Genomic DNA, 25,264 nt, shown 5'->3' on the forward strand with positions numbered 1-25,264 from the left:
GAAATATTAGACCAAAGTCCCTTTAAACATGTGGTTTCTTTCAGCAGCAGTTTTCAGACTGCGCTTTTTTTTTGAATTGCTGGGCCAGAAGTTTGTGTTTCCAATTGTCACTCTCTGAGACGCTTTTCCATTGTTAATGCAGTCCCAGGCGCTTTACAGCCTGGTCTCTTTATAGTCGTTCCACGGCCCTGCGTGTTGAGGTCCAGATCTTTCCATCACAATTTGTGCTGTCATTCTCCCGACGCGGCGCGAAGCCGCCCGCCCGCGCGGGGACGGCGCCTCGCGGCTCCCCCCGCCCGCCGCTGCTTCCCACGGCACCGACCGCGCTCCGTGCGGGCCATGGAGCAGCCCCGGCCCGGCCCGTCCGTGCCGCTCCGCCAGCCCCCGCCTCGCCGCTCCTCCGGCCGGGGATGCGGCGGGCGCGCCCGGAGGTACCCGCGGCTCCCGGGTCCGGTTACCGGCGGCTCCGGGGCAGCGGGCGGAGCGCGGCCGTCCCGCCCACCGCCGCCGCCGGCCCCGCGGGGGCTGCCGGGCACGGCCCGACCGGCGCCCCCCGGCACCGGCCGCGTGCGTCAGACCGGAGACGTGGCCCCGCGGCGGCGGGGGCGGAGCGGCGGCGGGCGGAGCGCGGCTGCGGGCGGCCTCCCGGCCCGGCCCTGCCCTGCCCTGCCCGCCGCACTGAGCCCCGCACCGCGCCGCGGGATGTTCGCGGTGCCGCCCGGCCGCTGCCGCCCGTGACCCCGAGCCGGCCGCCCGGCCGAGCACCAGGTAAGCGCTGCCGCGCCCGGCTGCCTCTCCCGGGGCGCTCCGCTGCCCGCGCCGGGGACGGGGCATCGCCACGGGGAGGGGGCCCCGGGGGTCCGCGCGGGAACGGAACCGCCCCGCAGGGCTCGGCGCTGCGCCCCCGCGGGGAGAAGAGACGGGGCCCGGCCCGGCCCGGCCGCGGCAGCCGGGGCCCGCCTTTGCCCGCCGGCGGCACCAGCGGTGCCGCTTCCGAACCGGGGCAGTGCCGGAGGAGCCAAACTTTGTCTGGGCTCGCCGCCGGCTCCTCTCCCGCGGAGGAGCGGCCGCGGCAGCCCCCACGCCCCGTCCATCCCACCGCATCCCCTGCCGGGCGGGGCAGCCCGGGGGGTTCCCGGCACGGCGGCGGCCCGGAGCCAAGCGGGGCTTCCCGGGAACGGGGCCGCCGAGGGGGCACTGGTGGGAGACGGTCGCCGTGGAGACGGGCGGCTTGGGAAAGCCTTTGGGCAGAAGGGCTTGGGGAAAGCCCGTGGCCTCATTTTCCCCGATAATAAGCCCTAGACCAGACCGCATTACGGGGAGGATGCGAGCAGGACGGGGAGGCGGCGGTTCAGCCGCGCTGCCACCGCGCCCGCCGGTCCCTTCCCCGGGGGCTGCTCCGGCGTCGATATCTCGGTTTTTATATCGGCTTAAAACCAGCTCTGCCTTGTCGCAGGGTGATGGGCAGTTTTGCCGATTATTCACCAAGTGCAGTTTGTCCAGTTCATTAGAAAGAGTTAACCAAGCAAACTGAGAAGCTAATGAAAGACCACTGAATGTATCCTATCAGAATTTCATGAGGGTTAAGGTGTTTAAAAGTAAGGACTTCTCTTGCTCAGGTAAGTATGTCAGTTATGGTTTGGCTTTTTAATGATTTCTTTTTTTTTTTCTTTTGGAGTTTGTACTTCCTGTGACGAGAGATTCAGTATTCTTAGCACCACTGTTTGAAGACAACCATGTAATGTTTGCTCCCACAAAGCACTGTAGGTTTAAATGATGCTGGAAAAGATTGTATGGGCAGAAAAGTGCTTTGCAAGATAGTGGAGAAAAACATGACAACATTGGAAATAAATAATAATTTAAAAATCTCTCTTCCCAATTCAACCAGTTATGCATCTTCTCCACCCATCATCCCCCACCTGCCTCCGGGTGTGTTAGAACTGCTTTTACTTTTCTTTTTGGTATGATGAAAGCAGTCAAGAGGGTAGCATTCCCCTGGGCTCACTTTTCTTCTGGAAAAACCTGTTTGCTCCTGTGGTGCAGATCAGCGTGGAGAGCAGGGCCGAGCACAGTTCTGAGATGATCCCTAATTTTAACCTGGCCTTGTATTCCTGCTGTCTCACAAGTGCCTGTGTCCCAGGGCTGCCAGCAGGGCACAGCAGCCTGGTGCTGAGCACCTGTGGTTTGTGAATCATTTCCTTTTCCAGCTACTTTCTGAGTTTGCTAAATTTGTGGCATCCGTGCTGCTGTTTTCTTCCAGTCTGAATACTGACAGGCCCTGCTAGAGGTTTTGCCATAGTATAACATTCAGTTTTATTTCTTAGTATTTACTCTTGTAAGCAGTTTTAGAGATAAGCTTTCTGATGGAAAGGCTAAAAATCTATTTGCTTTGTATGCCCAGTATTGGAAAAGGCTAGTGGTGGATTTCAGTGAAAAATGAAATCAGAGGCTGCTAAATTCTCCTTACAAGCACTCACTCAGTGCTTTGTGCTATCTTGCAATCAGTTCCTGTAGCAGTTGAAGCTGATTTCCTGAGGCAGCCTCATCCCACCTCGGTATCTGGCTTTTGGGGCCCACAACAAGGAGCTGAGACCGGGAGGGGGGGGGCAGCATCCGGGCTGGGCAGGCTGGAGCCTTAAACAATACTCAGGTGGCCTCAGGGCCCGAGGGACAGCACAGGGACACCCAGAATAATGGACTGGGTCACGGTGCTGGGAGGAGCAGTTCCCCTGATTGTCCACTGACCTCAGCTGCAACTGGTTGAAGTGGGCCATATTCATGGCCAGAAAGGCACTTCCCAACCCAAGGCTTTTTGAGAGCTGTGGGAAGTAAAAAAAAAAAACAAAAACTCTGTTGCCGTCCAAACAATTCACAATAACAGGAGCTAGAGTTTAATTTTATAGTTTTTTCCTCTTTAAGGAAACCTGGTAGAAAGATGCTGTCCTCAGTGTCAGGGCTGTGAAGGGCAGGGGAGGGCTGGCTGTATAGTAAAGAAAACTCTGAAAATGAAACAATTGACCTCAGGAAAAAGAAGCCTTCTAAATACTTTAAAGCCTTTCTTAATAAGTCAAAGAAGCCATTCTTCCAAATAATTTGTCAAAGAACTGTTAACAAGTGTTGGATTTCACAAGCTCAACATAATGGAAACTTTACTGTCTTCTTCATCCTTGAGGTGTTCACCCATGGATTTTGTGCAACAAAACTCTGTTGCAGATTCAAGCTATAGTGCAGTGACTTTTGTTGGGTTTGTGTTTCTAGGACCTCTTTCTGGTTAGGAAGATACTAGGTTTGATTCAGCCTCTTGGCCAGGTGTGATTATGTCATTTGTTCCGCTGCTTTCATTCATAACACAGAGCAGGCCCTTCTGCCTTCCCATCCCCAGGCAGGCAAAGTGTGTTAGAGCTGTCTTTCGACCTGTCAGACCCTAGATGAGCTTTCTGTCACTGTATTCATTTTGCATTTTAGTGCCTGGCACATGCAGCTAATCAGACACAGCATAAACTTTACAACTGTATCATTCAGAGAGTCATAGGTTTGGACCAGGATGAGGGTTTATTCGGAATTTTTCCAGTACAGAGTTTCTGTACAGTCTCTTTCTCCCTTGAAGGACTGATTTACAATCTGGTAAGATTTGATCTGGTAAGATTCTTAAAAGGTAGGATAATGCCATGCATGTGCTTTGCACATTTCCCACTTGTTTGGGAGAATCCTGCCATAAGATACAGTGCATGTTTTTCTTGGTTTTAAAGTGAAACAAAGGCCTCCCCTGCAGCACAGGATGGCACCGTTCTCCAGGGCAAGTTGCTAATGCCCTGTTATGATGAGCGTATAAAGTTCCACTGAATTTGAACCAGAACATGTAAAAATATTTGGTTCTGTACCACAGTATTAAAAATCCATTTCCCTCTGTCAAAGTAAACTTTTAACTTTTCCATTGGCTTCCAGGTGAGCAGAATACAGCCTTTTATACCAACTTCTAATCCTGGGTTGACCTACCATCTGCTGAAAATGGAGATGCTAGTTTACATCTCCCTTTGGTGGCAATAGTACATAGTGACTTTCTATTGATGAAATAAGCTAAATTCAACAACCCAGCAATAAGACTGCCAACATTCTGAGAACATTTCCAATTTTATTTACTTATCACTGAAAGGAAGGTGGGAGTTTGGACTAATTGCTTGCTGTGGAGCATATGGTGAAGCAGAGCACAGGTCAAGCCCTGCCCTGAGCGTGCAGCAGTGTAAGATCCTGATACTCGTGCCATTTACAGCAGAATGCAACAGCTCAGAAGTGCAGGTTGCTGTCAGAGGGTTGGGTTTGGTGCTCTGAGCAAGGACCATTATAGATCACATTTTGCAGTTGATGTGAATGATTGATGAGCTGTCTCAGGGGTAGGTAGCTTTCACCAGTGTTCACAGACAGTATTCTCGGAAAAGCCCCCTTTTTAAGTGTATTGTGACTAAAAAGAGTATTTGCTCTTTGCAGTCATTTAACCATGATGACATAATTTCAAAGACTTGCACACCTGCTGTAGTGTTGTCAGAATCCCCTCTAGCAACTGCTTTTATCTCACAGTTTAGGCTTGATGGAAACTGCATTTTTTTCTGTTTTATGCAGCAACAGACTTTTTGGTGGAATGAGGTTGCAGCTAATCCCCCTTTGCTGGTCTATGGATGGACACTGTCCTGAAAAGGTCCAGTAGAGGTTGTCCTGCTTTTCCAGTTCATGATCTTTAAAAGTCATCCTATGTGAATACCAATTCCGATTCTGTAGTTACTAGTGTATCTCTTTGAGTGGGTGTAGATCATGTGCAATTTATGTGCTTTAATTTATCTATTTTAGTCTTTCTTATTCTTTCAAGGCTATGGACGAGACCATAAGTTTATTTTTATTGTCAGGGATTTTTGTAACAAAGGATGGTTTGGGGGGAAGAAAATCCACCAACTGCTTCAGGCTGAGAATACCTTTATGTTTATCAAGGTGTTTTGGGATCCATGTTTTACGAGACTGTCATGAAGTTTTATAAAGTTCTTTTGTGTTGCAGGCAAGTAGGAGCAAAAAAGATTCTTTATATGAAAAAGCCTCCCAAATCATGAAAACAGGAATTCTTTAATGTTTTTGGCTCACTCACTGCATAAAATGTTTTTAACTAAGTTCTCAGATGATTGAGCTGCTTAAGACTCAGAATGGACCTTTTGTGCTTCCTGTCCCAATTAGGAATTAATTTTTAATTATATCAGCTGAACATTTTTAAATATGAGCACTTTTATTAGCCTCAGGCACCTTTTTTTTGATGAGGAATAACACTGATTTGTGTAATATTGTCTGTTCTGAGACATTTTAACAGCATTGTTTCTGTCTTCATTATCTGAGTATGTTAGATAGTGTTTGTGGAAAACCTGGTATAACTTTGGTTAAAACTTGATGTGATTTTATTGTTTAGATTTGTGTCAATTGTTTAGGTTTATTTCAGGAATACAAAAATATCACTTACTGGATTGTTACTTGCTTGCTGCTTTGGTTTGCTGTTAAAAGCTTTTACTCACATTAAAACCATTTTGCAGCTCTGGAAAGAGAGCAGGCATCTTGAGTGATAGCCCTGATAAACTAAGAATGTTACTCCCAGAGCTGAAAAATGGTAAGCATTGCCTTTGAAGTAGTCTTTGACATGGAAATGCGTGGAGTGTACTTCTCTTTAGATTTGGAGAAATAGCTCAGCAAAGCCAAGTCTCCACACAGACTATGTGCTTGGTATGGAAAGAACTCCTATTGATTTCACTACGACTTTATCTGGCAGAATCTTGCACTGAACATTTTTTTGTCTTTAGTCCAACCAAGCTGAAGTCAAAGAGCTGCTGACAATAGGAAGTCTTTTTGGTGTGTAATACATGAAAAAGTGCTATGACTCAGTTGGAACTAACAACAAGGTTATTGTCTGGGATTCATTGCCAAAGCAGCACTTACTGTATATGTAGGTGGAAATTGCAACATATATTTTGAAATGCAGTTTATTGAAGTCACTTCCTCTTTATGTCCTTTATGTCTTTGCTTTACAACCTTATGTCTCCTCTGAGTTCTGGGTTCAGGTCTTTGAGCTTCCACTGCCACAGCAGATGGTACCAAGAGCAGAGCAGGGGCCTTTGCTGCTGCCTCTGCAGCAGCCCACGCTCTCTCCTGGCTGTTAGGCAGGTGGGCAGCTGAAACCTAACTGGATGCTTGCAGTGTGGGCCTCAGGAACTTGGAGGGAAAGGAGTGGACTAGGTATTCAGCATGTCTCTGGAAGTTACACCCTTTCCAGTTCTCTCCAGCACTAAATCCCCCGTTGGCATCTTGCCCACGGTTGTCGTCCTGCAGAATTGCAGCTCTGGGGGAGCTCGGTTCTGGCAGCTGACATAATGGAACACAGCTTTCCAGATGTTGGTTGGGACCTTGCTGGAGTTCAGGTGGCCCAGTCTAGCTGTCCCCAGTCAGTGCACCTGAAAATGAAACCCCTTCCCTACTCTGAACAGCTGTCACACAGGGGACACGTGTTTTGTAGAACCACCAAACTATGGGTATTTGAATACTGTCTTCTGTGAGCTAATTGTATTTTGTCTGTTCTCCAGATTGGTAAACTAATACCAACTGTGAGCTTTCATTTTGGTAATATGTAGTATGAAAATCAAATTCACTTCAGTGGCTTTTTAGGGGAGTTCTGGCATGCTATCAGTTTGGATTCAGGCATTGCAGAAAACTGGAAAAAAGCTATGTTATGATTTTGTAGTACTATTCATTCATATTTCCCACCAAGGGTACTAAAGAAAGTGGATACCTTTCTGTTTTGCAGCTAGAGAAGTGGTGGCATGGTGGGTTGATGTGGTGTGCACAAGCTGTCTATGTCCATGTCCCACTGGGGACTCCTGACTCACCCTCTGTTGTTCCTCCAGGTCACATTTCCTTGCCAGCTTCAGCCACAAGGGCATGGATTTGTTTGAAAATACTGTAAACTCATGGGCTGTTAAAAATAACTGTTTGGATGCAAATGGTTTGTTTTTAATGTCTTTCCAGTTCTTTTACATGGGATTTATGTTTAAGAAACAGCATCATTTGTTTGTACTTCTTACTTCAGAGTGATGCTATTTCTTCCTATGAAAATCTCCGTTGCAGTCAACGGAACAAGAAGGGAACCATCATGTTTCAAACAGTGGCAACACAAGCCAGTGTTCAAAGTAGTTTTTCCAGCCAAAAAGTTTATGCCTTTTTTAAAATTATTTTTAATTGAATTTTATATTACAGGAAACACCGATGGCAATGAAACCTAGCAGGGAAACTGGTCTCCTGAAATGCTGCAAATACAAGAAGTCAGTAGCAGAGGTTTTATTGTATGTTACATGGGAACTGACCAAGCACCTACACTTACCAAAATGCTGGATATTTTGGTCAGTGCAAGCATGTAGCAAAATAATTACCAAAACTGAATGTCAGGGTAGTTCAGACATTATTTCACTGCATGTACAATGTGTATGAGAATACACAGATAAGAATGGAACATAAACCTCTTGGGAATTAAGAGTTACTCATTCCAGTCCTTATCATCATATTTGCCCGTTAATCTAATCTTAGTTTCCCTAGCTTGGTGTCTTGTCCCTGCGTCTACTTTTAGTCCTCTCCTGGTTAGGTGATGAAATGAAGCAGGTCCATAATCTGTCATCTGTGGTGCCAGCACAGGCAGTGCCAGGAGCTGTGAGGGGTTTCTGGGCACATGCTGAAAATGAAGTGTTCATGTGCTAACATCAAAGGACACAAACCCACAGTTTCCAAAGGTTTATAAATTAGCCAGCTGTAGGCAGCTGTTCACACTGCAGTAAAACTGTGTTCCCAAGAGACAGGTCAAATTTTGGGGCATGGGTGATCTGAAAAGTGTTAAATACAAAGACCACAATTTTTGTAGGGTTCACATCCAATTTGTTTTCCTAAGCTTGTTTCTAGAATGGTTTCTAGAATGGAACAATTGCTGGCTAGATCTTTGTTCAAATTTTGTGTTAAATTACACACGTTTTTCCTTATGGTTGTTTTGGGCACCCAGTCCCACTGAAAAACACAAATTTAGCAAAGTTATATTCAACAGAATATATGACTGATGATGGCACCAAGCCATTTTCATGCCAGGCTGTCTATCAGCTGTCTAGAGGAGATTGTTGCCCTAAGCCCTGGGGCTCTGCACAGACCAGTGACTTTGTTTAAATATTCTCTTTGAGAATACATCACCCTCAACCTGACTGCAAAACTCCCTTACTCATGCTTAGTTAACTGTCTTGGTGTGCAGTTCCAAAGCAGGTAAAATAGGAATGCAAAATTCTGCTTCTCAGTGCAGTCTCAGGCCCTGTTCTGAGAAAAAAAGCACTCCAGCTTAACTTCACCTCCTGACCCATGGTAGCTGAGGCCAAACAGCACAAAACACTTGAAAAGTGACTTTATGGTATTTGTGCAGAGTAACAAATGTTTACAATGAAGGATGAGGGGTTTGGAGTGTGCAATGTCCTGTGTAAAAACCCTCTGGCCCCTGCACACGTGGCCCACAGCCCTTGGGCTCTGCTGAGTCCCTGCTGCCAGGTCACAAGTTTGTTTTGTGTTAAATATGAGCTGTGCTCTGTTCCTTTAATGAAGATGGATGGGCAGTAAATCATGTATGGGAACCAACAGAGAGACCTTGCAGCACTATTCCCAAAAGGCATTTCATAACATAATTTACCCTAACATGAAGTATGTTTAAAACAGCCAGGAGAGCAGCGCTGGCCTAGCGTTTTCTCCTTTCAGTAGATCTCTGATGTGAAAGACCAAGCAGTGCCAGTCTGAATTGGCTCTTGAGGACATCTGAGCTTTGACCCTTCTGTTATATTCAGCTGGGCTGCAGTTGTGGTCCTGCAGCCTTCAGCCCAAAGCTCCTCATGCCAGAAAGAAAGCTCCTTCCCTAGTGGGGATCAGGGCTGTTCCCCTGCTACCTGGGGTTTGATTGAACTTTGTGCCACTCTTGGAAGGTGATGATGCTCATCCTGCATCTGAGGAGGATTGATGGGATGTCAGGGAAATGAGGTCAAATGTCAGCAGGCTAATCATTTAAACATCTTTTCTAGTCAGCTTCCCACCAACTTTTTGTGCTTCCCAGCTGCCAATATCACTATTTCTTTCTCCTCCAGCTATGTTCCTTTTCCTTTTTCCCTCTGGTGTGTAATTCATACCCTGCCCTTGCCATACCAGCACTTTCTGGATGATAGCTGCCTGTCTGACATCCAGGAGTCCCAATTCTAGTGCACAGCTTTGGTTGTTACCCCAAAACAAGCAATGGGTGACACTGATCGCTTCAACTCAGGTGATGTGATTGAGTAACCACTAGTGGAAGGACAAAATAGCCAAGGGCTTGACTTCTGGTGAGTAACACCTGTGGCATGGCAAACACAGCTCTGGCAATCCTGGTCTCCTGCCTGAGCACATGAAGCAGAAGTGACTCCACTTCTCTGTCACATGAGGGTCAGCAGGGCACAGAGACAGGCTCTTGGGCTTTGCTGGGCAGGGAGGCCATGGCCAGGGCATGGGCTGGCTGCTGTCTGTCACCCATAGGGTGATACTGAGCAGTGCCTAGGTAGGGATGCGGAGCAGCTCTGGCAGCATGGTGCAGACACGCCAAGGCCAGCTCGTCATGGGGGGAGCTGCTGGGGCTGTGCCTCAGTGAGGAACTCTGCTGTCAGACCTGCCTGGCTGGGACTAGGGCAGAGCCTCCCAGTTACTCGCTTTGTTTTGCTCACTGTGCTGCTCCTAATTGCCGTGTCTCTACAGGCTGTGCCTTGAGAGCCTGGGTGGGGCAGTGGGAGTGCCACGTACTGGTGTCACTGGTGGTGCGGCTCTCCCAGCAGCCTGACCCTTGAATTCTCCTGAGAGCTGCTCCAAACCAAGCTGCTCCGTGAAATGAATGAAGTGACTCTGTGAGAATCTGCTTAAAAATAGCCACAGTCACCTAGCGAGAGCTGGGGCCTGGGGCTTGGAAGGTGCTGCAAGCCAAAGGCAGCTTTGTTCAGGGTTGTCCCAGAAGGGCTGTTTCCTGAGCATTAATGTTTTTGCTTTTGAAGAGTCTCTGAAGACACAAGCTGAATGCAGCTTAATGAGGGGGCGTGTCAATTTCCGTGTCCCCTGTGTTTGTCCATCCCGCACGGTGTGTCCTGGCTCTGACCGGGTCCCTTTGTGCCGCTGCAGGGCAGGGCGCAGCACTCGGGCACGAAGCCGTGCCGAGCTGTGCCGAGCAGCTCACAGTGCCCACCAGAAGCACTAAGGCAGGGCCAGGGCTTGTCCCCAGGGCTTGTCCCCCGTGCTGTGACAGCGAGCCATGCCAGCTGGGGCGCCGCAGTCCCTTGGGCTGCTGGGGTTGGTGGCGGTCGGGCCGGCTGGTGGCAGTCGGGTTGGTGGCAGTCGGGCTGGTTGGTGGCAGTCGGGCTGGCTGGTGGCAGCCGGGCTGGTTGGTGGGAGTTGGGCTGGTTGGTGGGAGTTGGGCTGGTTGGTGGCAGCCGGGCTGGTTGGTGGCAGTCAGGCTGGTTGGTGGGAGTTGGGCTGGTTGGTGGGAGTTGGGCTGGTTGGTGGCAGCCGGGCTGGTTGGTGGCAGTCAGGCTGGTTGGTGGCAGTCAGGCTGGTTGGTGGGAGTTGGGCTGGCTGGTGGCAGCCGGGCTGATTGGTGGCAGTCAGGCTGGTTGGTGGCAGTCGGGCCGGCTGGTGGCAGCCGGGCTGGTTGGTGGCAGTCGGGTCCTCAGAGCCCCTGTGGGCAGGAGTTTCGTGCATTGATTTCCTTTTATTCTGCAGCGGACACCACGTGGATTGCCCAGTGCCCCGGTTTTCTCTTTGGCCGCGCTGGCAAGAGCCAACCTTACTCCCAAACTGTCCTCACTGCTTTCCTTTATTCCCTCTGATATAAACCAGCTGCTGAGAGGCTGGTTTGCTCCATGCTGCAGTGCTTCACAATCAGCATTTGATTCAATCTGTTGATTTATTAAGTCTAATTTGGTTCCAATACTTTTGTCTGTGGCTTGGGTCTATTTATTCTTCTAGGCTCTTTTGGGTGACATTAATTTGTTGTGTCTCGCCCCCAATCTCCTATGCATTAGCTGATTCCCGTAGTTGGGTTTTCTGATAGAGTAGGTATCGCACTTGTACCTGGATTCAAGTATTTAATCTTATTATGACATATTCATTTTCACTCACCAAGTTTTCTACATTTCTTAAAAATTTTAAAATAAGAATCACTACTGATTTATCTCCCTTCCAGTGTTCTTGTGGGGTTTTTTTCTTCCTGTTTGGTTATTATTATTATTATTATTATTATTATTATTATTATTATTATTATTATTATTATTATTATTATTATTATTATTATTATTATTATTATTTAATCTGGCGAACCCACAGCTCTGTGCTACAGCACTGCTCAACAGCCAGTACAACTGGCTGTTAATCCAAGTTCCTTTTTTATTTCCTTCTGGTAGCTGAATAGCAGATGATTTATCTCATGTACCATTTTATTTTCTCTAGGGTCTGAGGATTATTTAAAATGCAAGAGAAAAAAAAGAACATATTCTGGTTTTAATTGAAAAGAATTTCCAATATCTAGAGCTCTAGTATTTACTAAAGTAGGTTAGAATAATACTTTATGATAAGTCAGATGCCACATTTCAGCTACAATGTACTGTGTAATTAAATAACATGTTGAATGTGAGTGAACACAAATTAGTAATGCAGTCTTAGTCTGAAATGTTCAACCAGCTGAAATGTTGAACTCCTTGTCTTTTGTCTCCTTGTTACAAGGAGAGATAAGAAACTACAGTGCATGATGTGCTGTCCCAGAGTAAATGGTGTGCTGTGACTTGGGCTGCGGTGTGACTTTTTAGCATCCCTTGATTTGTTTAAATTGATGATTGACTAAATCCTTTTATTTTGTGCAGACCTGGTTTGTGTGTGATTATAAAGGAGTCTGGCAGTGGTGCACCTTTGGGTGTAGCAGTGGGAAAGAGCTGGGCTTTGGACGTGGCCAGGAGGGATTTTCAGGATTGCTCTGTGCCAGGGGGATCTGCTGTGTCTTTTCTGCTGATAGTTGTCCTTTCCATCCCTGGAGAAGCCAGAATGAAAAAAAAAGCTAGAGGGAAATGGGAGACAAATGAAAAGTGACTTGGTGTCATTTTGTTCTGCGTGCAGATGTCAGCAGTGCTGGTTAGCCTGGGCTGCTCTGCAATTCTTTCCAGCATTTTCCTTGATTCTTAATACAGCAAGGGGAGAAGCAATAGGGTTCCTCCAGTGAGTGTTGGAAAATGGTTTTCCTACTTTGTCACGTTCAATTGCCATTTAAAGTTTCTGCAAATATCTTTTTTCCCCAAAGCTAAAAAATATCGTCTGTCAGTAGACGTTGTTGGTTTTTTTACTGTTATTTTATGTGCAGTACTACTATCATCATTCAGTGATGTTTGTTTTCTTTTTTTAGCAGTAAAGGAAAACATTAGTGGCAGACAGGGTTTGATGTCTGGTGCTGGACAGCAGATCTTCCACCCCCAGAGATGGGTTTTCTAGAGGGCCTTTCTGTGTGCAGCTCTGCCTCTGCTTGGCCCATTAATGGGGGTAACAGGATGTGCACTCTGCTAATGAGGAGTCATGCTATGCAAACAACAGCCTCTGAAGGGAACAAGGGATCAGGGCAGCGTGTGCTTGTGGTATCAGAACCTATCCACCTTCATCAAAATTCCCCACACATCACTTAGGAGAAATAAAGCAAATATATGATACAATAAAGACCCCTAAAAAGACATAGTGAAACCTATAAAAAAACAACAGCCAAAGGATTTTTTGGTCTGAAAGCTGTCCCTGCACAGTAATTTGCAAGATAGTTTCCAGTCCCATCTGCTGTGAGGCACTGCCCTGATTCAGTGCTGATTCAGTTCACCTTTCATAACACCGGGGCTCAGACCCACAGTTGCTTGGGTGCCTAACCAGTGACTCCTGGGTCTCCCCACATTTCTGTGCATGTGAGCACTTGTGTTTTGTCAAGAATCTCCACTGCAGAAAGCATAATTCTGTCTTTACCTGACATTCAAATTGTTTATCCTTTTGAAAAAAACATCTTACAAATAGGATTTCTAGGGGCGGTGCCATCAGAATATGAAAAAGCACTCCTAAGGCATTATTGCAGGGCTGGGAAGAAAATGTGGTGGTTTTAAAGCAATCTGTTGATAGGTATTCTTGGGTGTACTGATGGCATTCCACTCAGTCAGCCAGCTGGCCTCAAAACCTGAGCCAACAGTAGTATATGTGTTAGAAAACTTTGAGCAGGACTGTTGCATGGCAACTGCTTAGCTAACATTTGTATTAGTGGATTCCTTTGAGAATTTTCTACGTTTTTCAGTGCTTGATTGAAAAAAAAAAAAAGTAAGCTTACCAGCAGCTACTCAGTCACCTGCATTTTATGTAGAAATGAAAAAGAGAGGGGTAATTCCTTACCAATGGCAGTGAAATGCATATGGACTGGAAGACAGATTGTGTATGATGTTCTTCAGGTTAGGTGCCACTGGGAGCTGCCAGCAGAGGTTTAGCTGAAGGAGTGCTGGGCATGTACTTAAAGCTACATGGGGCACTTCTAATTGATGAGATCCACTTTTGCCAGCAGTATTTATAAAAGAAGAGTGAAAGGCAACAAAGATTTGTCCTAGCAGCCATACCAGCTTTTCTCTGCTGTAGAAGTATATCCAGCTTTTCTGTGCTGTAGAAGTATATCTTCCCTTAAATGTCTGCTAACATTTGCAAGACAAGCACACAAAAAGCAGAATTGTGGTCCCTGGCTGCCTGCCATTTGATAACAAATGCTGCATTCCTCTTCCAGCACTGCAGCAATTCAGGCCTGTTGGCAAGGGTGCTGCCAAGCCTCTGACCTGGCTGTGTGGCATCAGGCTTGCATTGCCATCATTTTCACTGATGGTCTATTCATTTGAAAGTGGTATGGAGGATAGCCTGCCTTCATCTTGGGGATTGCCAGTTGTGCAAGAGGTGTGTGTGGGTGTCATCTGGCATTGTAGCCTGCATCCTGGGGACAGACTTTAGAAGGATGGGAAGCTGAGAGGGGATTCTCCTATCTGGCCAAGTAGTGCCTAAAGCAACATGGAAGGGTTGCAAGAGGAGAGGGGTGCAAGAAACAGAAGTTTTTATGCTACTCAGCTGCAAAGCCCCAGCCTAGCTACGACCACAAGCTCCTTTACAGACTTCACCTTATGCCTTTGGGGGCTGCAGTACCTCCTGAGGATCAGATGGGCAGGCAGAGACATAGCAGTCCCTGAGAAGGTGCCAAAGGGAACATCCTTCCTCACGTGTATGGCCAGTTAGTGGGGGTCAGTTCTAAATCCTTAGGATGGCTGTACACTTGCAATGAATTGCAGCCATTAGGGCTTGAATCACTCCCTTCCTGTTCCCTGGCTCTGAATGAACTGAATCCCCTAAGTTCCTGAGCAGCCTCTCAGCAAGTGTGTGCTTATCACTAAGCCTGCACAGAAATGGACTTCACCAAACCCACATTAATGGGTCCCAGTGTGCAGCTGAATCAGGATTATAGACTTCCAGTGTTACTGTGATATGAACTGATTGTGATGAGCATTTATGATGTCAGTTAATGGACAAATTTTGTTAATTGCTCTTGGGAGTATTTTTGTTACATTCCCATCTGAATTTATCTTTCCACTGTAACTTACTAAGGAGTTTCAGTACTAGTTACACAGTATGCTGTAGGCTTTAATAACAGTTGCTTTGCCTGTACATGCTCATGTGTTAGCTGATTTTCAGAGGACATGATGATGTAAGCCTACACATCTGAGGTGAAGATAAAGCCCTTGATCTGGCTGTAGTTTTGGTTACCTAAACCACTTTAGGAACTTGCATTCAAAACATAGTAGATTTAAAATTGCAGTGAGTATGCACAAAAATATTTCAAAGCATTCCTGAAACCACTATTAATAAAATGGAAGTGAATCAAACTTGATAGCTAAAAAAGTGTGTGAAGTTTGAATGCAGGACAAGCATTTCAGCCAGACCTTTGAGATCAAGGCTAATGTATGTGATGCTGAACATCTCTATCTACAGAATGGGCTGATTTTCAAGGATGCAGAAGGCCTCACTGACCCGTCAGAGATGGCTGGAGTCAACAGGGAGAGGGGTTTTCCTGCCTGCATGGATGGCATTGCAGGCTCTCCCTTCCTCCCTTCCAGGAGCTGTGTAGTGGCAGCATGAGCATCCCTCTTCTGAGGTGGGGTGTCAGTAGCTGGAAGCTTCTCTGCCATATCTGGGGGTTCCGTTTTCAGAGGAGGTTTTTTCACTTGCTCTCACAGGGTGAGGGGTGTGAGCTGCAGAGGCTGAGCTGGCCGTGCTGTTTTGCAGGAGGATGATTCCCGTGACCGAGTTCCGGCAGTTCTCGGAGCAGCAGCCGGCGTTCCGCGTGCTGAAGCCCTGGTGGGATGTGTTCACCGACTACCTCTCGGTGGCCATGCTGATGATCGGCGTGTTCGGCTGCACCTTGCAGGTAAAGCACAGGCACAGACTCCTGAGTGCTCCTGGGGCTGCTGAAAGAATACCACTAATGAGGAAGGGCCTTGGAAGGATGCTGTCCCATCTTGTTTTATCTCTTGGGCTCACCATGAACAAAGCAAAAATGTGCTGGTCCCAGGATTAAAGCTGTTTAAGTAGCAACATCAAATAACACAGACCAGACTTTTAGCAGCAGTGAATCAGCAGGCGTGCATAGAGGCAATGGAACTATGCCAACTAAGATAAGAGCTGTTGGCTTGGCTGGTGTCTGCATCACTGTTTTCACCTCAGTTTGGCATAACAAAACAGATTATCAACTTCAGTTCTTTTCTGTTACCATTTTTGCTGTTTGAAAGTTTAAAAAATGGAATTTTGTAATTCCTGTTTTTCTTTATTTGGCAGATGTTAATATTATTTCTGTCATTATGCTTTTAAGAGGTTTGAAATTAATGTGTTGATTTTATTAACGACACCCACGGCTAATATTATGTCTCTTCCATTCCAAAATGTCTCTGAGGATGCTTACACATAAACAATTGACATTACTGTCAGTCACTGCTAGCTACATTTTGCTGAGGAGCCAAAAGCAGAAAAGAAATGAAAAATACTGTTTGGGATGACTACAAAAATATAAAGTTACAGTATGGGTTCAAACATGGATCTCACATTTCTTGGCACAACTTTGAAATTGAGCTAAAGGGACACATTGACAGAGCTTTTATTTCAGAGGAATTTGCTCACTTACATGGCCTAGGATTTAGATATACTGTGCTTCAAATTTCACATGAAATCCACTGTAGTTTTGCCTGTATTCTCCATTCTAAAGTATTTTCAGTTGATACAACATTCATGTTTAAAAATCTCTTTGTATAGCTAAATTTTGCATTAGTAGATGTTTGCTTAACCACACAAAGTAAATCATCTGTTATATCTGTTTTAAGTTTACCTGCTTGATTGGAGAAAGCACGCTGGAAAATAATGTTTGGAAAGAAATAATAGACTGAAATAATAGACAAATGTTTTTTTATTCCAACTTATTGTGAGATACATAAATCCAGGATGTAACTGCGGGTGTATATCACAGCAGCAGACACTTTACAGACGTAGATTAACTACAGAAGTTTTGATGTGTTTGAAGTTTTTGTTGTGGCACTGATACTGTTAAAAACCTGTGTGGTCTTATCTCAGCATCTCCCTAGACCAGGGTGGATCATCAAGGATCATCTGATTTTGGTAGCTCTCGTTGGATACCTTATATTTAGTGCTTTCAACAGCCATGATGTCAAAGAGTACATCTACACTGCACATATGTTCTTAGTTTGGGCTAATCACAGGTAGTCATTTAGGGCAAGTAAGAGAGCTCCTTGGTTTATCACATGGATTAGCATTTTAGTTCAGACTTGTAGAGAGTCTTGCATTAAACTCAGAACTGTTATCCCAAATTAAACCAAAGGTGATTGGTCCCTAGAGGCACTTTGACCTCAGTTTGTCAACATGGATGACCATCCCAGATTCAGAAGACTTCTTGTTTGGTTTTTTTTATAGACAGACTCAAGAACAGAGCTAGATCATTTCCCCCAGGTGTGTAGTCCATCCTACAGAAGCCCCCCATAGACAGGGACTTTGGACAAGGGCATGTAGTGATAGGACAGGGAGTAAGGGCTTTTAGCTGAAAGAGGGTAGGTTTAGATTAGCTATTAGGAAGAAGTTCTTCACTGTGAGAATGTTGAGGCAGTGAAACAGGTTAAAGTTCCCAGGGAAATTGTGGATGCCCTATCCCTGGAATAGTAGATTATCTTTAAGGTCCCTTCCAACCCAGATAATTTTATGATTCTATGAGGACTCTGTGTATGTGTGAGAAACTAAATAAAATTTATGTCCATGCACACACAAATGCCATCAAAGAACTGTCCTTATCTGTCTTTATTAAGACTGAAAGTTAATAATATCCCTGCATAGACAAGGTCACCTTAGCCCTTTGTCAGCAGTTTTTGTTGTGATAAGACATCACAGTGTGAGAGTATAGCCACATGAATGCAGTTGTGCTGCTGTCAAGCCTAAGCCATCTCTGAACATCATGTAGCCAGGATGAATACACCTGGCAGTAACAGTCTGTCTTTGGGGAGAGCAGAGCTGGAGATCCCTGGTCTTTTCTGGAAGCATTCCCCACATTTCTCCTTTTTCACAATCTCATGGATTGTGTCAATGCCCTCTTATGCAAATTATGGAAAGCTAGCTGTAGATGGAAAGGGGTGGCCTAGTTCTTGGCATACAGAACAAGAGTCTTGTTGAGAATAATAATAGTGCAGCCTGTGGGGACAAGTAGCAGGCTGTGTGGAGGAATGCCTGGCAGCTGGAGGTACTCCAAGGACAGCTACCCATTGGTGCTGCCACCATTGTTTGTACATCAGTTCAAAAGACATCTTTTTGTGTGTTCCAGGTCATGCAAGACAAGATAATATGCCTTCCAAAGCGCGTCCAGCCTTGCCAGAACCAATCTAATAGTTCAAATGTGCTTAGCACTATGCCAGATACTACCCCCCTTCCCCCACCGAAGCCATCCACCCCTCCAGCTACAGTTGAAATGAAAGGACTCAAGACTGATTTGGACCTTCAGCAATACAGCTTTATAAATCAGGTGTGCTATGAACGGGCTCTGCACTGGTATGCCAAGTACTTCCCTTACCTTGTCCTTATACACACACTGGTCTTCATGCTGTGTAGTAACTTTTGGTTCAAATTCCCTGGATCAAGCTCCAAAATTGAACACTTCATTTCAATACTTGGGAAATGTTTTGATTCTCCCTGGACAACGAGAGCTTTATCTGAAGTGTCAGGGGAAGACTCTGAAGAGAAGGATAACAGAAAGAACAACATTAACAAGTCTAATACTACTCAGCCAAGCACTGAAGGCACTTTGGTCAAGACACAGTCTTTAAAATCAATCCCTGAGAAGTTAGTTGTGGATAAGGGAACACCTGGGGCATTAGATAAAAAAGAAGGTGAACAGGCCAAAGCACTGTTTGAAAAGGTGAAGAAATTTCGACTGCATGTTGAGGAGGGTGATATACTCTATGTCATGTACGTTCGCCAGACTGTACTTAAGGTAATTAAATTCCTTATTATTATTGCTTACAACACAGCACTCGTCTCAGAAGTTAATTTTACGGTAGTCTGTAATGTTGATATTGAAGACATGACAGGATACAAGAACTTTTGCTGTAATCACACGATGGCACATCTGTTCTCTAAACTTTCTTACTGCTACCTGTGCTTTGTAAGCATCTATGGCCTGACCTGCCTTTATACACTGTACTGGCTGTTCTACCGTTCACTGAAGGAATATTCTTTTGAGTACGTCCGGCAGGAGACAGGAATCGATGACATCCCAGATGTCAAGAACGACTTTGCCTTTATGCTTCATATGATCGATCAGTACGATCCTCTCTACTCCAAGCGCTTTGCTGTCTTCCTGTCTGAAGTCAGTGAAAATAAGCTGAAACAGCTGAACCTAAACAATGAGTGGACTGCAGATAAACTGCGACAGAGGCTGCAGACAAACTCCCACAGCCATTTGGAGCTACAGCTTTTCATGCTTTCTGGACTACCCGACACAGTGTTTGAAATTACTGAGCTGCAGTCTTTAAAACTTGAAATAATTAATAATGTAATGATACCAGCAACCATTGCACAGTTGGACAATCTCCAGGAGCTCTCATTGCACCAGTGCTCTGTGAAGATCCACAGTGCCGCCTTAGCTTTTCTGAAGGAGAATCTCAAGATCTTGAGCGTCAAGTTTGATGACATCAGAGAACTTCCACATTGGATGTATGGCCTCAGAAATTTGGAAGAACTCTATTTAATTGGATCCCTAAGTCATGATATTTCTAAAAACATTACACTGGAGTCTTTTCGGGAACTTAAAAGCCTGAAAGTTCTACACATAAAAAGTAATTTGTCCAAAATCCCACAATCTGCAGTTGATGTTTCAAGTCACCTGCAGAAATTGTGTATCCATAATGATGGCACTAAGTTAGTGATGCTCAACAACCTGAAGAAAATGGTCAACCTGACACAGCTGGAATTGGTTCATTGTGATTTAGAGCGCATACCTCATGCAGTCTTCAGCCTTCTCAGTCTTCAGGAATTGGATCTAAAGGAAAACAACCTCAAATCCATTGAAGAAATAGTAAGTTTTCAACATCTGCGAAAGCTGACCATTCTAAAGCTGTGGTACAACAGTATAACCTACATCCCAGAGCATATAAAGAAACTCACCAGTCTAGAGCGGCTTTCCTTCAGCCATAACAAAATAGAGGTTCTTCCGTCCCACCTGTTCCTATGCAACAAAATCAGATACTTGGATTTGTCTTACAATGACATTCGCTTTATCCCACCTGAAATAGGAGTTCTTCAGAGTTTACAGTACTTTTCCATTACTTGCAACAAAGTGGAGAGTGTGCCAGATGAACTGTACTTTTGCAAAAAACTTAAGACTCTGAAAATTGGGAAAAATAACTTGTCAGTCCTTTCACCTAAAATTGGTAATTTGACATTGCTCTCCTACTTGGATATTAAAGGCAATCACTTTGAAATCCTCCCACCTGAGCTTGGTGAGTGTAGAGCTCTGAAGAGGACTGGTTTCACTGTAGAGGACAACTTGTTTGAAACTTTGCCTTCTGATGTCAGGGAGCAAATGAAAGCTGAATAACTTCTTGCTCAGTTTTACAGAAATAACACTTCTACCAAAAACGCTCTAGAGAATGCATACTCTGATTATGCATTTAATTTGTCATTATTTTTTTCTTTTTCAAATCCTTTCTGTACAAACAAATTTGGAGTAAGGAGTACATCTATTTTTAAATAAAATTTTCTCATATTTTTTCACTGTTTTAAGATATTTTTAGTTTGTTTTGCCCTGAGAACAAGGGCATCTGTAACTTAATTTTTACTGGTAAAAGTAAATGATTTTGTCTGTTTTTCTTTCCATTTCCTAATCCCACCAGGGAGACTGTGTTTAAGATGTATGCTTTGGGTTGCATAGTTTGTAAGAGATTATTATATTGTCTTCCTAGTTATTGTTAACCCCTTAGGACATGGTCTTCAACAGGTGGTGCTGCAGGTGTTGAATGCCTTTGTTTCCTCTTTTCTTCAGTGGCAGTAGAAGGTGTTCAACATCTAACAAGATCAAATCTAGGCTGACAATCCCTTTTTACTTACAACAGGGTTTTCTCAGATGGTCAAAGCAAGTGGAAAAGGTTCTTTATGTATTTTAACAGGTGAGAGGGAGCATGCAGAACTCCTTCAGGGCCTGTTGGCCATTCACACAGTGCACTGAGCAGGAGGCACTCACCGTGATTTCCTCTTTGGTGCAGGAAGAGTAAGGACACAGTTCACAGTGGAATCGGGACCAAAGTGACTCATGCAAAGGTTTTCCTAACAGTGCAAAGGGAGGTGGCTGCCCACTTCCTACTAACTTGAGTGGAAGGGGTGCAATGAACTCACCATATTTGAAATGTCAACTCAGCAAGATGAAATGCTGTCTTGAAAAACCCCATCCTCCCTTAAACACCAGTGCTGCAAGAGAGAAAGTGCCCTCTGCCCCCTCAGCCACTTCCCACCAAATTGCTTGGCACCTTCTAGGGATGGGATCCAGAAAAAGTGCAATCATACTTCGTTTGTAAAGCTTCTGACAGGGAAATAGCCTCTAATATGCTCTTTGATTTAGCCTGGGTAGCATAAAACCAAGCTCAGCACAGGAACATTTGCAGATTTGCAAAAATGAGATTAAATGAATACATTAATTTCTCACAAGTCTCAGCCTACCCAGCATACCCAAGGACAGTGATGCAGGCTATGTTTTCATCTCCCTGAGAGTAATTAAATAGGAAATCCTACAGTTGGAAGTTTGCTTTGTAAAATAATGTAATCTCCAATGATTGTGCATCAGGTTGGGAACTTTATCCTCTGAAGCCATGTTCAGCTGTTTATTTAATCCAGCCATTTAATTTCTTTTAGTCAGGTTTTAAAGAGATGTGCTGCTCACAAGCTAATTTAAGCTAATCAAAAGTAGTAAAATATTTTGCTGGGAGGAGATCTCTGCATCGTAACCAACAACACATATTTGAGTCAGATGTAGGCACTTGATAAATGTTTTGCAAGAATATCTAGGAATAAGTCCTTATTTTTCTAGGAGGCAATGCTGTTCATAAATTGCAGAGGTTAAATTGCTGTTTGTTCAAATTTATGTAAAATATTTGACAGTTGTCAGATTGGTTGCTCTTAAATGTTTTCTAACTGCCATTGTGTGTCTTGAGCTACAGTTAATCTGAGTTCTTGAGCTTGGTACAAAAGCATATAGTTGGTTTAAGAGTATGACTTACAAAGGTGGGGAGACAAACTACAATGAGAACTTCCTCATTAATCCGGGGTGTGCTGTGCAATTTGTTGTGTGAGCTTGCCACAGTACCAGGTCAGACTTATTTTTTGCGCTTGGCTGTGTTCTGGAGAAGATCCAGATTAATCAAAAATGGGTCAGGCATGAAGGAATCAAATCAAGCTTTTTTAAAGGGGTTTGATTTAGTTCTATTTAGGACCTGTAATTGATGTAGCTATTGTAAGAGCTACCCTTACTTGTGTGTGGAATGCACTTACTGGAACAGCTTGGCAGTATATATATTCTAAATGTATTTCACCATGATGTTATGTGAGGAAGAGAAACATTTCATTGGTCATATTAACCTAATTATGTAAACCAAAGTGCTGTTGTCCCTGATGAATGTAAACTGTTTGAAATGTCCAGGTAATTGGTGGAGCTGTATAGTTCTCTTAGTTAGATTTTAAATACGGGATTACATTTAAAGTTTTTTTTCAAAGTCTTTATATTCCTTGATGTAGCATTTTAAACCCCTAATTTATTTTGTGTGTAATATTGTTTCATGTGTAGTTTGTGGTCTTGTTTCTGAATGGAAGTTATGCACATCTCATAACTGAAGGTTGAAGACATGTTCTATGCCATTTTTGTAAATACAGCACTTAGGGGATGTGGAGTTTTGTTTGTAACTGATTATATTTATACCAGTGCAACCCCTCATGTGGACACAGTTACACAAGTATAAAGTGCCTTGTGCTGGCATATCTTTATTCACTGTGCAAGGAATAAACTATACCAGTCTAAGCACTTTGACACTAATAACTGTATCTTCTCCAAGGGTTTGGTCAGCTGAGACAACATCCTCAGTCTGACAGCTCACTGTCACCACAAAGGGGCAGCTTCCTCCTCCTCCCATGCTCCCTATTCCTGCCAACACGTTCCAGCTGCTTCTCATGTACCTTTACAGGTCTGGTGCTGGTCTGATCCCTCCACAGGATAAATGAGCTTTTTAAGCCAGCAGAAAACTGTTACAGTCTAAAAAAGGGACTAATTTTCTGCTGGATCAGCTGTGTAAAGGATTGGATGGACACTCGGATGGGAGAAACAAGGGGACAGGACTCTCAGCTGGGGTCTGTACAAGAAGAAGTCAGGGCAAGTCCCTTTGGAGATGCTAGGTCAGTTCATCATGTTGCCAAGCCATGTGCTTGAAGAACTGTGCTGTTTTATGTATAGCAGGGTGAGGCAGCTTGGCTTTTGTGAGTAGACAACTCTCAGGCTCACAGTGGATGATAAAATATCCCACTACTGTTAATTTCACAATGAAACAAACTCAGGTAGCTGCACTGTTGACTTTTCTAAACCTCTTACTGTCTCTTCTGGGGTGTATTTTCCAAACCCATATTACAGTGACTTAGGAATGAGTCAGCTGAGGGAAGATTGTTTCCTAATTGTCTATAACATCCAGGAAAATATGTAAAAGTGCCATATTTACTCAGTGAATCATGTACTGCTCATATGTATATTCACATGCAATTCATACTATACTTTCTGTGACCAATAGTATTTGACTTAGAGTGGATGGACATTTTGTGGACAATACTTTAGCATGGTTTATATATATACAAAGAGTTTCTATCACTACTTATATTAATCAGGTGCCTAACAAGTACGACAGTTCCAGAATTTAAGCAAGGCATTTTTCCATTATTGTTCAAAATTAATAAAAATCTTCCTTGGTAACAGAATTAGAGATGACAAAGATTGCATCAAAAGTAAGAAGACAACCTTCATAACACATTGAGCCTGACAAGCAAATCTACTTTGTGATCAAAATCTGGAGATGTTCATTTCCCCCTTTGTCAAAATTAGAATGGATATTTGTGCTGACCTCGTGCATCCAGCCAGCCCAACAACTTTTGCAAATTCTGATTGGAAAACGCCTGCTCCATGTGTTATATCACTTTTCTGGCACGTCAGTAATTCATGTGCTTAAGTGGTGACGAGTCCTGCAGGAATGCCAAGAAAAAACTTTGAAATTTGACCAAATGGACAAACTTAATTCTGTAGCAAGAATCTTAATATCATAATAGACCTGCATAGTGTTACATTGCAACATAGTACACCCAGAAAAAACAGAAATAAAATGCTCTTTTGTAATAATGACCATTGTCAGACTGCAATGTGATTATTTGTTTGGGAAGCACTTTGTTTCTGGGTTACCTACAGATCAAACCATCTTTTGGGTTTGGTCCCTTGGAAGGGAAATGAAGAAAATATGCCTAAAAAAACATCGTCATACTTGACAGGATTTACAGCTGCATGGTCTCCATTCCTGTGCACCTCCTTCCACTGTCTGACTCCAGCCAGCAAAATGGCCAGGAAAAAAGCCATTCCTGCTGGAGCAACTCCCCCATTCTGGTTTCTCTGCTCTGCCAAGGTTTGGGGGGTATTTTGGGAGCCTTGCCAGCCCACAGCCAGGGGTGCGAGGGTTCCTTCCTCCCCCCTGTCATGTGCCTGTGCTGCCAGGGAGATGGTGCCGTCAGTCCTTGCATCTGACACACTCCCCTATAAATCTGAAGAGATTTGGACATTGCTCCAAAGGCAGTTGGGCTGCCTGCATTTGGTATAGGACGTTTTCCTCATTTCTGTTTTTTTAAGTTATAAGGAATAATGTGTTTCAGTTTTGGTGTTTCATACCAAGACAGCACTGTCCTGCCAAGATGAAGCAGGAATTACTTCTCTCTGGTGCTTGCAGTCGCAGTGCAGGGAGGAGAGTGGTAAACACAGCAGCCTGAGTTGGCTTTGCCCTTGGGTAAGCCCTGGCAGGGAGCTGGCATGGGACATGCTGCCCCTGGGGCATGGTGGGCCTCACAGAGGAGTCCAAGGAGACTTCCTGACAGTGCTTTTACCTCCATGCTGTTCCTTTTGAAAATGTGGAGGGCTGGAAAAGCTGGCCCACTCCTCAGAGCATTGCTCCTTCCCACCAACCCAGAGATACCACCTCAGGGCCACATCCAGCAGGATGGGAACCATGGCACAGGTGGAACTGCCAAGAGGATCCTGTGGCAATGTCAGCTGCTGGTGAAGATGTCACCCTGTTTATGGAGTGTGCTGATAGTAGGAGATGTTCATGGCCTGAGATAGCTGAGCCCTGAAAACCTCTTCTTGCAGTTCCCTGAATATGTGTCCTTGGGAGTGGGCTTTAGCTGGAGCAGGTACTGTGCCCAGGGCACTGCCAGGGCACAACCCTACCAGCAGCTATGTCCTCTCCTTGCCAGCAAGCAGCAGTGCTAGGCCAGTGTGTCTTTCACTTCATGCCAA

The 25,264-nt window shown here is 44.8% G+C and overlaps 1 protein-coding gene across 2 annotated transcripts; it reads left to right on the forward strand.

Moving 5' to 3' along the window:
• The first annotated feature begins 706 nt into the window (after positions 1-706).
• Positions 707-24,106, forward strand: LRRC8C (leucine rich repeat containing 8 VRAC subunit C). Of its 2 annotated transcripts, XM_066555612.1 has the most exons (3): positions 707-768; positions 15,424-15,565; positions 18,011-24,106. In XM_066555612.1, exons 2-3 carry the CDS (start codon positions 15,428-15,430, stop codon positions 20,279-20,281), a joined length of 2,409 nt encoding a protein of 802 aa, XP_066411709.1. In that variant the 5' UTR covers positions 707-768; positions 15,424-15,427; the 3' UTR covers positions 20,282-24,106. The 2 variants fall into 2 exon arrangements, with proteins under 2 accessions (XP_066411709.1, XP_066411711.1); XM_066555614.1 differs by lacking the exons at positions 707-768; positions 15,424-15,565 and adding an exon at positions 16,888-16,904.
• Positions 24,107-25,264: the final 1,158 nt, after the last annotated feature.

Source organism: Molothrus aeneus, chromosome 9 (assembly GCF_037042795.1).
Source record: "Molothrus aeneus isolate 106 chromosome 9, BPBGC_Maene_1.0, whole genome shotgun sequence".
In the NCBI taxonomy this organism is placed as follows: domain Eukaryota; kingdom Metazoa; phylum Chordata; class Aves; order Passeriformes; family Icteridae; genus Molothrus; species Molothrus aeneus.

Excerpts from the sequence above, each read along its gene's own strand:
- LRRC8C (XM_066555612.1), top strand. The coding sequence starts at position 15,428 with ATGATTCCCGTGACCGAGTTCCGGCAGTTCTCGGAGCAGCAGCCGGCG. Across the intron at positions 15,566-18,010 it reads TGTTCGGCTGCACCTTGCAG|GTCATGCAAGACAAGATAAT; the intron begins GTAAAGCACAGG and ends TGTGTGTTCCAG.